Source organism: Melanerpes formicivorus, unplaced genomic scaffold (assembly GCF_026170545.1).
Source record: "Melanerpes formicivorus ecotype bairdi unplaced genomic scaffold, bMelFor1.0.p_v2 SCAF_55, whole genome shotgun sequence".
Taxonomy (NCBI): Eukaryota; Metazoa; Chordata; class Aves; order Piciformes; family Picidae; genus Melanerpes; species Melanerpes formicivorus.
The window spans coordinates 3,834,211-3,847,591 of NW_027142407.1; the positions used below are offsets into that span (position 1 = coordinate 3,834,211).

The 13,381-nt window shown below is 40.5% G+C and overlaps 1 protein-coding gene across 4 annotated transcripts in view; it reads right to left on the reverse strand.

The window, feature by feature from the left end:
* The window catches only part of PIGN (phosphatidylinositol glycan anchor biosynthesis class N), a 125,358-nt gene that overhangs the window by 53,935 nt on the left and 58,042 nt on the right, over positions 1 to 13,381 (reverse strand). For all 4 annotated transcript variants that reach the window (XM_068161007.1, XM_068161005.1, XM_068161003.1 and 1 more), the window contains exons 13-14: positions 6,194 to 6,272; positions 3,175 to 3,357 (exon numbers count right to left, since the gene is read on the reverse strand). In XM_068161007.1, the coding sequence (XP_068017108.1) occupies positions 3,175 to 3,357; positions 6,194 to 6,272 (262 nt within the window). The remainder of the gene's footprint in view (positions 1 to 3,174; positions 3,358 to 6,193; positions 6,273 to 13,381) is intronic.

Genomic DNA, 13,381 nt, shown 5'->3' on the forward strand with positions numbered 1-13,381 from the left:
AAGAGACCATCATCCGCCTGTCTACAGCCTCCCTTCAGGTAGTTGTAGAGAGTGATAAGGTCACCCCTGAGTCTCCTCTTCTCCAGGCCAAGCAATCCCAGCTCCCTCAGTCTTTCCTCATTTCCTCTTTTCCTCATTTCCTCTTTTTTCACCTGGCCATCAAATTACTCTTCATTATTTAGGGACATTCAGTTATCAGAAGAATTACTAGTAAGGGATGATTATGTACAAGTTTTAGATAAATAATTTTATGTTCTGCAATTTGACACAGCAAAGGCAGCTTTGGTGACTGAGCAGTCTTTAGTGTATTGTATGGGCAATGACTGAAGGCACTGTTCAGTTTCACAGTTTCTTTGAATGAGTTATGTAGAGAGATATGCAAGTATATAAAATATGCTGAGAAAAATCATTCAATTAGTAGTTCACATGGAGGGGTTAACATTTTTCTGGTCCTCCACCCTCTCCCCCCATAACGGGAATACAACTGTCTTGATCCAAATCTAAACTGACAGCAAATGCAAGTTCTACATGATTTTTAAAATAGAATTTCTGCTAAGATATGCCATTAAAGTAAGAAAAAATGTCATACAGAGAGCTGACCTATTGCAATTTTGTTTCACTTCTTTTTAATCTTACTGACATATAGAACAGATATGTCTAGAAACGATATGCACACATATATAACTTACTGAGCAAATGCATACAATCAACATTTCATTCCATGTAGAGACATAATAAGTATCATCCAGTCCCTCCAGTTTGCCATGCATTGAAAATGGAAACCAGATTTGCATTTTCTGTGCGTGGTTCAAAATAGATTAAAAGGTTAGACTTCTTGTGCAGCAAAACATGAAAACAAAGAAGTTTTTTTTCCATGTGCTGCATAAGAAGTCAAAAACTTTTAAAGATGATAAATATACATTATGCAGTTTCATTATTCAGAGGCTCCTTTCAGATTTCATAAGGCTGAGCTTTGCAGAAAGCTATTTCTTAATGGTAGATTAGTTCCTCAGCAACATTTTTAAAGTAGCTCAAATATTAGCTATAAAACAAACAACTTTCATATATGAAGCATTAGTATCACAGTATCACAGTATAACTAAGGTTGGAAGAGACCTCAAGGATCATCGAGTCCAACCTACCAACACAGACCCCATGACTAGACCATGGCACCAAGTGCCACGTCCAGTCTCCTCTTGAACACCTCCAGGGACGGTGACTCCACCACCTCCCTGGGCAGCACATTCCAATGACGAACAACTCGCTTGGTGAAGAACTTCCACCTCACCTCGAGTCTAAACCTCCCCTGGCACAGCTTGAGACTGTGTCCCCTTGTTCTGGTGCTGGTTGCCTGGGAGAAGAGACCAACCCCTTCCTGGCTACAACCACCTTTCAGGCAGTTGTAGAGGGCAATGAGGTCACCCCTGAGCCTCCTCTTCTCCAGACTAAACAATCCCAGCTCCCTCAGCCTCTCCTCATAGGGCTTGTGTTCAAGGCCTCTCCCCAGCCTTGTTGCCCTTCTCTGGACACGTTCAAGTGTCTCGATGTCCTTCTTAAACTGAGGGGCCCAGAACTGGACACAGTACTCAAGGTCTCACACTCTGATTCCCTAAGTATTTAGGAACACCAGAAAGAGGTTTCTACAGAAAAAGGTCTCTTACTAATACTGAGGCAAGAATATTTCTCTAGACAAAGAACTAACAAACCCTATTTTTTTTCTACCATTGTCACTAGCATAACATTTGTCAACATAAAAAAATCAATATACCAAATGCAAATCTGATTCTAACTAAAGATGTGAAGATTCTGCCTAATGTAGTTATTAACATGCCCAATACTCACTACTTATTGTAATTATTTTGGTCATTCCTAAGATAATATGCATCTTGGATTATTTCTTCTCAATTATTTGATGAAAGAGAACCTAAATCATGCTGTGCAGCACTTATGAATATTTTCCATTCCAATTTTGTTTGAACATTTTCATTAATGGCCAAGACTATCTCATTTCAGCCAGTAGTAAAAGCCTCAAGATAGCACAAGAGAATTTTTCTCAGAGTAATATACTGAAGGCGGTAAAGATGCTGAGTGCTCATTCCCATTTACATTACCGAAGGAAACAATTCCCTTTATTCTGAAACAAATCCTTGAAGTCTGTGAGATTTTTTTTTTCCTTTTCCTCCCTTCAAGGCTTTAATCCTTCTTTAGTGAAATGCTACCTTTTAGCCTGTTCACCTTTGCGAGGTATCTCTTTTCCTGACGAATGACTGAAAGTAAATGTAATTTCCTAGGATTTTGCACTTTGTGAAACATCAAACCATAATCATGCTGTCAAAAAGAGTTTCCTTCCTCTTTGATGTCTTCTGCTGTACTCTTGCACATCACAAAGAGCAAGCCAACCTGTGAAACCACAGTTCACCTACTAAAACTCTCTATAAATGTTTAAAATGCCATGGTTGGACTGCACAGCAGCTGAAAAGTGATTTTACATTGCAAAACAGGGTAAGAATAAAATGATTGACATGCTGACTTCTTTTTCTTTAGCCTTAACAGTAAAGTACTGATGCTTGCATTTTTCCAAACAAATATTTTTACAAGAGAGCACTGATGTTGCTACAACTAATGCTGAATACTGACTTTGGGTTAAAGATTGACCCTCTAATAGTTTTAAATCACTCTGTTTGCTTACACTTGCATTAGCATCCAGTAAAATGTGCAGCTACAGGACAGAAGTAATTGAGAAAGTACAGTATTGCATACTCAGAATTACACAGTTAAGGAATACTGATGCTAATAAATGGGCCAAACAGTAACACTGTGCAGCAAAACTCCACAGCTAGACAGTTTCCATACAGAATCATAGAATTGTCAGGGCTGGAAGGTTCCTCAAGGATCATCTAGTTCCAACCCCCATGCCATGGGCAGGGACACCTCACCTTAGATCAGGTTGCTCAGAGCCTCATCCAGCCTAGCCTTAAAAACTTCTAGATATGGGGCTTCTACTACTTCCCTGGGCAACCTGTTCCAGTGTCTTAGCACCGTCATGGTGAAGAGATTCTTCCTAACATATTTTGTAGTCAAAAAGAAGTGGAAGGTGTATTCACAAAGAGAGTAAGAACACATATAATGTTGAAAACTGACAGAAAAACAAAACACTGCATGTTTTCAACCTACCTTATTACTGGTCTGGACAGTCTTGATCAAATTGGTATGGGTCTTGATAATCATCAAAATCACGTAAGTCGTCCAGCCCACAAAACTCGATGTAATACTCAGACCCAGGAATAACCTGTCGTAAGTATGGTAGTAAGACAAGCCTTCCAAAGCAAGCTTAATTAGGGTTTTGCACAGAGATACCTAGAGGCAGACAAAATATATAAGCAACAGTTTAGAATATTGTAAGCTTCATTCCAAAAACAGACCTAACTGACAGCAGCTGGAACTCAGGCAGCTCCACCACTCTTGGCATATGTGTCCTCTCTGCGCTCAGTTAATAGCACTTTGGCCAGCATCAACTGCTGGAGTACACGCTGGTTTGGACTCCTGTTGGACAACGTCAACAATCATTTAGCTCCTCCACCATACCCCCTAGCCACGACAGCGTTCAGATGTTGAAAGCCACACAGACATCACACCTTGACCACTACTTATTACCAAACATGCCACTTACTTTTCCCATAATCATTTGACCATATACATATTTCAGTGTAAGTGAAGCCTCCCCAAAACCAGGTGTTTGTTTCTGAGAGCACAGCATTTACACAGGAGGATTATGGATGCAGCTGAAACGATGTCACTCTCCAAAGTTTGACATACATCCCCTCCTGGGATTTGGTGTTCTCCCACTTCAGTACTACCTGACACCCCTAGTGCTTTGCTTAAGCACCCAAAATGAATTTGGAGACAGAACTAGAGCCCAAATTTCATTCACAGAGCAGCTGCTTAGGCCTTCAGGGTGCTAATCATTTGTAAACAGAATGTCTAACCACAGGTCCCTTTACTCAGTACATCCACGGGGAAGACACCATGACAAAGAGAGTAGTTTTCCCCCATTGTGTCATTCCTTACACAGGGGTGTTTTGAGACCTATGATTTACCCAAAGATGGGAAGGTCAGCTGTGATATTTGCATGCACAAAGGATTCTCTGGTGATTAAAAAATACATAAGGAAGAGTATAAGTTGGGCATACACAGTGCTGCTTCTTTAGGTATCCAGATGGGATTCAAAACTAGCAATCAGCAGAAAAAGGTATGTCAACTACTGAAGAGATCACAAGACTGCAAATGGACAAACTCAGCCAAAATCATGTCATTTCTCAGGGTGCAATTATGAACACATAATGCAGTGCATAAAGCTGTGGAGCTGAGGAGGCAAAGAATCATAGATCCCCCAGCACTTGGTAATGCACCGACTTGTATTGCAATTCAAGAAGCTGAGAATAACCAGGGCACAGGCACAAGCCCAATGTGTTAAGCAAATAAAAAATGAACATGAGGCACTCAAGTGAGCCAGGGATAAAATTTATATATAACCAACACCACAGACTTGAAATTTCTGCTGCTGAAATGTATAAAATGTGTGCTATAAGTAAATGTGACAGCCAAGTAGAAGTAGTAGGAAAGCAGAAAGAAAACCTGCTACCACTGCAAAACAAGATCCATTGATTTAAACAGAGCTCTTGCCAGTTTACAATAAGGTAAATAAAAAGGCACAAGGTATAAAATAGATTTAGCTATGCTCTGCATAAAATAGTAATTTACAACCCTGAGGAACATATTAGGGAAACAGAAGAGCTGAACCATAACACATAATGGAATTATTCTTCCATGCACCTGGCAGGTTAAATGTAATCTTACATCCTTGACTTTTTAATGTACTTTTTAAACACAAAAATCAGAGACCAAACTAACTCTGTTTAAAGCCTTCTTCGTATCATTTAGCTCTACAAATTATTTCTGTGAATGGCAGAATACAAGCACGGGTGAACTGCACCCATCAAATACCCTGGTAGCAAACACTCAGGAAAGTAACACCAGAACTGGGAAGCACAGAATGATTCCACTTATGGCTCCCAATCAACCCCAAAAGTGAAATTAAAAACAAGAACAGCAGGTTCAGGCAAATGAAAAAGACAAAGCAGGATCTATGATGGAGCAAGGCATCATACTTCTTTTCATGCGACTAGCAGCCTAATAAGTGGCTACTCTGCCCTGGTGAGACCACACCTGCAATACTGTATTTAATTTTGGGTTCCCTAGTTCCAACCTCTAATGTTCTGTGATTCTGCGAACATGAACATCCCTCAATTTCTTTCTCAATGTACCCTTTTCTACAGTGGAAAATAAAAACATGCTATGTGTTAGAATGCTATGGAACAATAACAAAAAGAGAAGTATAAGGGAAAAATCCAGCAAGTCAGTATTATTCATTAGGTTCTCCTCTCCTTCTACTCTGCCCTGGTGAGATTACACCTGGAATACTGTATCCAGTTTTGGGCTTCCCAGTTCAGGAGAGACAGGGATCTATTGGAGAGAGTCTAATGGAAAGCTACAAGGATGATGAAGGGACTGGAGAATCTCTCCTATGAAGAAAGACTAGGAAACCTGGGGCTATTTAGTCTGGAGAAGAGAAGGCTGAGAGGGGATCTTATCAATGTCTATATATATCTGAGGAGCATGTGTCAAGAGGAAGGGGACGGCCTCTTTTTGGTGTTGCCCAGTAATAGGACAAGGAACAATGGGTATAAGTTGGAACACAGGAAGTTCCACCTCAACATAAGGAGAAAATTCTTTACTGTGAGGGTGACAGAGTACTAGAACAGGCTGCCCAGAGGGGTTGTGGAGTGTCCTTCTCTGGAGACTTTCCAGACCTGTCTGGATGTATTCCTGTGTAGCTCACCCTAGGTGATCCTGCATTTGGCAGGGGGGGTCGACTCAATGATCCCTGGAGGTTCCTTCCAACCCCTAACATTCTATGATTTGACATCGGATTAGAACCAATGTCAAAAGGCAAAATTTCAGAGGCTTACAGTGGGAGTTTATTTGTGTTACTAAGTGACATGTGCATCAGAAGGAAAGAAAACAGTTTTATTTCCCTGTTTCATTTCAAGCTAAACAAATCTAAACATTTACATGTTACAGAAGCTCCTGCAAAGTGTTTCTAGGTGGTGTAACACATCAAACCCAGGCTTACCGCTGCATCGTACTCCTGCTGCTGAATAAACAGTCTGATTTTCTTCAAAAAGTTGATCTGTTCAGCATCAGAAAGTGGTCTGTGCAAAAGTACACAGATATGTTAGTGTTTCTTCTTTTCACAAGCAAAGGGAGAGGCAGAAAAAAATTAACTTTCTAATAAAAAAATGGACACTGGAACGAGAGGCGCCAATATAGTCTGATTTTCATCAGAGGTAATTGGAACTAATCCATTCCTCTACAGTCATCTTTGTGCTGATTTTAGGCTATGCCTTTAAAATTTAGCTACAGATTTTGAGCAGAAAAGTAGAAAAATATAAATAAATCACTACTGGCTGTTAGAATGAAAAGTAAAGATTATTCTAAACAAATTCATTGGAGAAATACCTTCTATAAGATTGGCTGTACCAAAACAATTCTCTCTCTTCTGATCTCTTCTTTGCTTGCTTGGCTCAAGAGAGACTAACCTGCTTTTTCAGCTGACCTTGGCTGTGCTGTTTAAGTTAAGTCTAACCCTGCTTTCTCTCCACTCCTTTCTCTCTTAGGACATGGGAAGGGGGCACAGCGGAATGGCTTCCCTGGTCTCTGACCAGTGGGGTTTTCATGTTGTTTGCTAATTGCAAATATCGGTATAATATTGTAAATACTGTATATTTTGTACCTATTCATTGCATTCCATTGTAGAGTGTAGTTTGGCTTTGTAAATACAGCTTTTCATTTGCTTCCAACTGATCTTCCAACTGGCAAAGTTAATGCTGGGGAGGAAATTTCACCCCACCACATTACAATCTTCACACTTGTGTCAATGCTGCTGCTGTCTAAATTATCCGAAGATCTCTCTGCATTAAGAGGTACTTCTTTTATGTAGATGTCCCCACCTAATACTGCTGAAAATTATCTCCCTTGTGTGTTATTATTCACCAAGAAGCACTGTGCATGCAAGAGTTAAGTGGATTAACTGATTTGATAAATGTTGTGAGCAGTTTGTAAGCCTGTCAGAAAAGAGGTATTGTTCAGGTTCCGCAGTATATGAATATGATGCCTAACAATCTTCTCCTTGAAAAATAAGAGCTTGTCTCCTGTTACAAAGAGAGCTGTTAGCAGACTCCCCAGAGCAGGGGATAATGCAGTTAGCTGGTTAGCCTAAGGTCAGCGATAAAAATACCTTTGATTTTAATTAATTTTATCATCAATAAATAATTTCTACACTTATTATCCTACAGAAAGTAGTAACAAGGAGAAATAAGTCAGTCAACCAACTTCTACCAAACAAAGGAAAAAAAGAGCAATTTTCTCTGCACCATTTTCCCTCCCAAGTTAACAATGTCAGCTGAGTAAGTTATAAGCCACAACACAGTCACTGTAGGCACCACAAACAAACTATAGCATGTCACAATTTCCTGCTAGCTGCAAAAAGCAGTTTTTCTTCACACCTTCCACAATACTTCTGTGGCACATCATCATCTCCTCAGCATCCCCAGCACATGGCAGTCCAGTTGTATGCCTCCTTCCCTTCCACATACTCCATCATGTGCCTCATATACAACCACCACCATCATGTGCAAAATCAGATCCTCCCCTAGTGTCTCACTCTTTCTTGTTTAAATTAGCAGCAGTCACCTTAGTGGTCACTCAGCTGAACCACAGGGGCAGGTCTTACATAACTACCACACAGAAATGCTCATTCCTGCAGCTTCCAAGCACTTGTGAACCACTTCTGCCTACAACCCAGAAGCATTTGATACATAATCAATACCTTTCAGGGCTCAACAGTTAAACAGGATTCTGTACTTGAACAATCTGAATTTTATTACTGATATCATACTGTTATGTTTTTTGTACTCTTTCCTTTTGATATTGATTTTAGAGCCCAGCAGTGTAATGCAGCAGTCTTCTAAGATACTGGATAACAGGCACAGCTCTTGAGAAGCGGAAATGAAGTAACTGTATTTTTAAATGTTTGATTCTTTTTAATCTAGAAAAGAATCAAGGGATGGTATCCATAAACAGGAAGGGACAGGACCTGGGGAGAAGGATGAAGGAAGGAAAAGGTGATGACAAGATGATGTGTTTGATCACTTTAAGTTTGAAGAATAGAATAGAATAGAATAGAATAGAATAGAATAGAATAGAATAGAATAGAATAGAATAGAATAGAATAGAATAGAACAGAACAGAATAGAACAGAATAGAATAGAATAAAATTAACCAGGTTGGAAGAGACCTTCAAGATCATCGTGTCCAACCTATCATACAACACCACCTAATCAACTAAACCATGCAACCAAGCACCCTATCAAGTCTCCTCCTGAACACCTCCAGTGATGGTGACTCTACCACCTCCTTGGGCAGCACATTCCAATGGGCAATCACTCTCTCTGTATAGAACTTCTTCCTAACATCCAACCTAAACCTCCCCTGGTGCAGCCTGAGACTGTGTCCTCTTGTTCTGGTGCTGGCTGCCTGGGAGAAGAGACCAACCTCTGCCTGTCTACATCCTCCCTTAAGGTAAGGTATTCCTCCCTTGGGAGGAATAACAGAGGATTATAGAAAAGAGAGTTGAAAAAGAGCAGAGTGAATACTGGTTGCTTCTGCACCTTCATAACACATGCCTATGGAAACCAACCTTACAGCTCCACAAGTCAAGGGCTACCAGCACACAGCCTGCGAGCGTGCACCAATGAATCAAGTTCGAATCAATTCTTCAAATAGGCAAACCAGACCCAAGCATTGCCTCAAGAAAAGATGTAACCTTCAAGTTTAGCTGTATGCTTTTTGGCAGAGGAAAGGGAGCAAAGCACCAAACCAAGGCGGGATTTTTCACCATGTGTGGAGATTAATAGGAGGAGAAAAGGTACCTTAGCTTTTAGGTAAGGATTTTTTAAAACCTGGAAGAAATATTAAGCAGCTTTATTTAGGACTTAAATACACCCAAGACAATTCCTATATTCACTGTCTCATTTTTATTGTTTTACACATAGTTATTTTCTGAGAATTTTGTCCCTGCCACATTCAATGTGAATTTTTAATAAGCTAAAATTATCTTTCACTTTACATCTTTAATAATTTACATGTAAACCCTTTAATTATCTTTTTTTTACCTCAATGAATCATTTTATTATTAATGAACAATAGCCTTTACCTAATCCTTCTTAGATGACACCAACTGGAATCTCTCTGCATGGATGGTATAACAAAATAAATGGAGCTCCTAAAGAGTAAAGCTTTGGTAAGTCAAATGCAGAAGGTGATTATTTTGTCAAATGGGGTTACCATTAGCAGGTGCATTGTTCATTTTCAACACATTTTACCTTACTTGCATATGAATGCCTTTCAAGATGCTGAATTTATAATTATCTACAGATTGGTTTCACACAGTTTATGAATTCCACCAGAAACTAAGGATTTTGTATATAGCTGTATCAAAATGCAAGTTTCATCCTGAATGCAAGGGCTAATTGTGATCTTATTTTTTGCCTCTCTATTAAGAAAAACCTCAATAGAGTGACTAGAGAACTTTTACATCTCACATCAGACTAGAAGATTTACCCAATATGCTGATTATCTTTTAAGACATGAGTATAGTTCACCAGAAGCAGTTTATCATCCATTGAGGACCCTGATCCACTTCCTAAAACTGACTTCAAAGGAGCCCCTTGCTAGATGTAGCAGAAAGTGTAAAGAGATGAAGCTAAGCCATGAACAGAAGTGGAAAGTTGCCTATAGAAAATACTCCAGCAACTTCAGAAATAGTGATTCTATAAAACCTACAAGCCTCAACCAACCACAAGAAAAAAAATAAATCTGAGAAGGTAAAGCTTGAATTATTCTTAGCACCACTCAATTCTAACTTGAACTATTTTAAAGACAAGACATATAGTGTTAAAAAGGAATAAACTGATCAGTTGCTCCCTTGTATGGGCAATAACACAGTGCCAGAGGCACTGCGATGTCAACCTGTTCTAAAGGTCACACATCCATGTAACTAGCAGTGATGAAGTGAATTTTCTTTTCATTATTAGAAAGATCCTTAAGTCCATACAGAAAATTAAAGTATTTATGTATATACTCTTCCCAGATACCTGTCACCAAGAGCCAATTCTACCAAATTCAAGATGAATAGTCTTGACCAGTAAAATGCAAAGTCTTTTTTCATAAAAGAAAAATACCTGTTCCATTAATTAACAAGCAAACACAAAGAGAATTCATTAGTGGACTCAGCTCTGTCTGCCTGTTCTTTCCTTGAAAGTACTGTTAAACACATAGATTATAAAATGTAGTACCCTAAGGCTTAGCTGAGAAGAAAAACCAAGAGCTCTTATGGTCACATGTAAGCATGTGTTATTCTCCCAACCATGCAGGGTGCCATCTGTTGTGCTTCCCCCAGCTTGGGGGCCACTGGGTGACGAATGAAGACACAAACCCCCCTGCCATATAGCAACACAATTCCAGAAATGCAGAGAATCTCAGAAGTCTTCTCAGAAGTCCTCTATTGCTGTGTTGTAGAATCCCTAGCATTAGAGAGTCTTAGAGTGTCCTTAACAGCAGAAGTCCTGGAAGCCCTTAACGGAAGAAGCAGCTAGCGCAAGTTTCAAGTGTATCCCTAGCAGCATTGGAAGCCCTAGCCAGAAGAAGTAGCTAACTAACAGAAGCAGAAGACCCAAGCAACCTAAACCCCCAAGCTGTTCCTAACCTAAGTCCTTAACCAAAGTAGCTATTGCTCAGAGTAGCTGTTTATATATCTTTTGTTATCAATCACTTAACCAGTAAAATCCAACCACATATGTAAGCTAAAGTATTTTCCCAATAAAAGGTGTCAGCATGCCAAGGAAGTGGCTTCTGCAGCATGTTCCAACAACAGTGTGCCAGCGTCAGGATGCTGCTCTTGGCATACATGGAACGTTATTGCTTTGCTCTATGCAGCATGGTAAGGTAAGGAACCATGCACGCTGCATGCATCCAGCAGCTGCCCTCAGAACAGTGGCTGCCACAAGCACACAGGCATTCAGGATACCATCAGGATTCTAAAGACTTCAGATTACATTCTTCACAGAAAACAGTGGTGGTTCTAGAAGACTAATTTTGTTTTTTTCATGATGGCTATCAGAGATTAATTTCCTAGTTCCAGACAGAAATCCTGGCTTCATCTGTCAACAAACATAATTAATTATGAATCAAAACAGTTGGGGTAATCATGCAAGTGCTTGTAAAATGTCCCTTCTGAAATGTTAGCTACCCTTGTCTTAAGTCTACCTGACAAAATTAATCTTTCCAACATATCATTCACACTTCATATAAGCCAAACTATTTGACAGTACTGACAATAAAACTGTGATGAAGTACATTCACCATAGCAATGTCAAAGGGATCTTTGGCCAGTGAGTCTTAGGCCAGACCCAAGCACCGCCTCAAGAAAAGACGTAAACTTCAAGTTCAGTGAGTCTTGATTATCGTCAAAGTACAGAAATTACCATCCCAAATTACGTAGGTAGTATGCTGCACTCACACCATGATACAAAAATCTTGGAACAGAAGGAGATGTCTTCCAAATACATCTGTATCCATCACTTGTTAATTTAATTATGCCTGGTTATTTAGGTAATGATTTATAGTCCTTTTATCATACAGTAAATTTCCCTGACTTCTACTCTAAGAAGTAACCCCTTAGGATCTCTAGTAGTTTAATATTTTAAATGATGCATTTTTATAAGGAAGCAACACAGACCCGTAGATGTGATGTACAAAGAGAAAGGCTGACATCTTTGCCTAGCTCACTGTCAGATGAAAAGTATTTTCTTTCGGCTGCTTCACTCCTCCCTGCCCCAAGCTCCATACACCTGACTACTGTCAGCTCATGCATATCTGCAACCTTCATCACTGCCTTTTCACTTCCTGATCAGAAAAAAAGAAAAAGAAAAATCACTAAATATTGTTCATCCTATAATCCTTTGAGAGTGGCAAGATTTGCAGAAGACACAGTGGTCCTATTTCTATGACCCATATCCAGCAGCATATCAGAAGCAGCTGCTCAGCAGACTTCAGTCCTCTAATTTTTCACATTGGCTATCTAGGGATTGGGAAGAAAAGGACCAACTCCTCCTGCTGATGAACAACTAAAAAAGCTGGACTATACATAGCTAGATATACACCTCTTACATCTCTTGATAGCCTCAGTATCACAGTATCACAGTATAACTAAGGTTGGAAAGGACCTTGAGGATCATCGAGTCCAACCTATCAACACAGACCCCATGACTAGACCATGGCATCAAGTGCCACGTCCAATCTCCTCTTGAACACCTCCAGGGACGGTGACTCCACCACCTCCCTGGGCAGCACATTCCAATGACGAACAACTCGCTTGGTGAAGAACTTCCTCCTCACCTCGAGTCTAAACCTCCCCTGGCGCAGCTTGAGACTGTGTCCCCTTGTCCTGGTGCTGGTTGCCTGGGAGAAGAGACCAACCCTTTCCTGGCTACAACCACCTTTCAAGTAGTTGTAGAGGGCAATGAGGTCAGCCCTGAGCCTCCTCTTCTCCAGGCTAAACAATCCCAGCTCCCTCAGCCTCTCCTCATAGGGCTTGTGTTCAAGGCCTCTCCCCAGCCTTGTTGCCCTTCTCTGGACACGTTCAAGTGTTTCGATGTCCTTCTTAAACTGAGGGGCCCAGAACTGGACACAGGACTCAAGGATGGAGCAAGGCCATCTGAATGAAGCCTGCTTGGATTTCGTCTGGCCTGACTTCTCTTGAACACCACGTAAGGCAGACCTTCTCACTTTCTGTGCTATGAAATTTCTAACTTCAAAACAGTTTACAGTAAAAGAGACTGTTGCTGTCCAAACAACTCCTGGAACTTCTGCCAAAAGACTAAGTAAACAGTGGTTCTTGTTCCCTGACCCAGAAAGAGTATTCCTGGCATCCTAGTAATTTGCAATGTAAAAAAAAGTATGTCTCCCAGGTTAATGTTGCCCCTCTCACCATGAGGATGTTCTGCTGTCATAATCCCTCAGAGAAGCCCAGGCCTCTGTCACCCACCCCCATCCTCTTGCCATTTGGGCAATGAGGAGGGCAGGCACCCTTGTCTCCCTGCTCTCGCCGTAGGAGCAAACTATCAGGAACAGAAACAGCTGAATATGGTCAAGCTTGGTTGGTACACACCTCCCTCTGACAGGCCCATACTAAAGGGGAAAG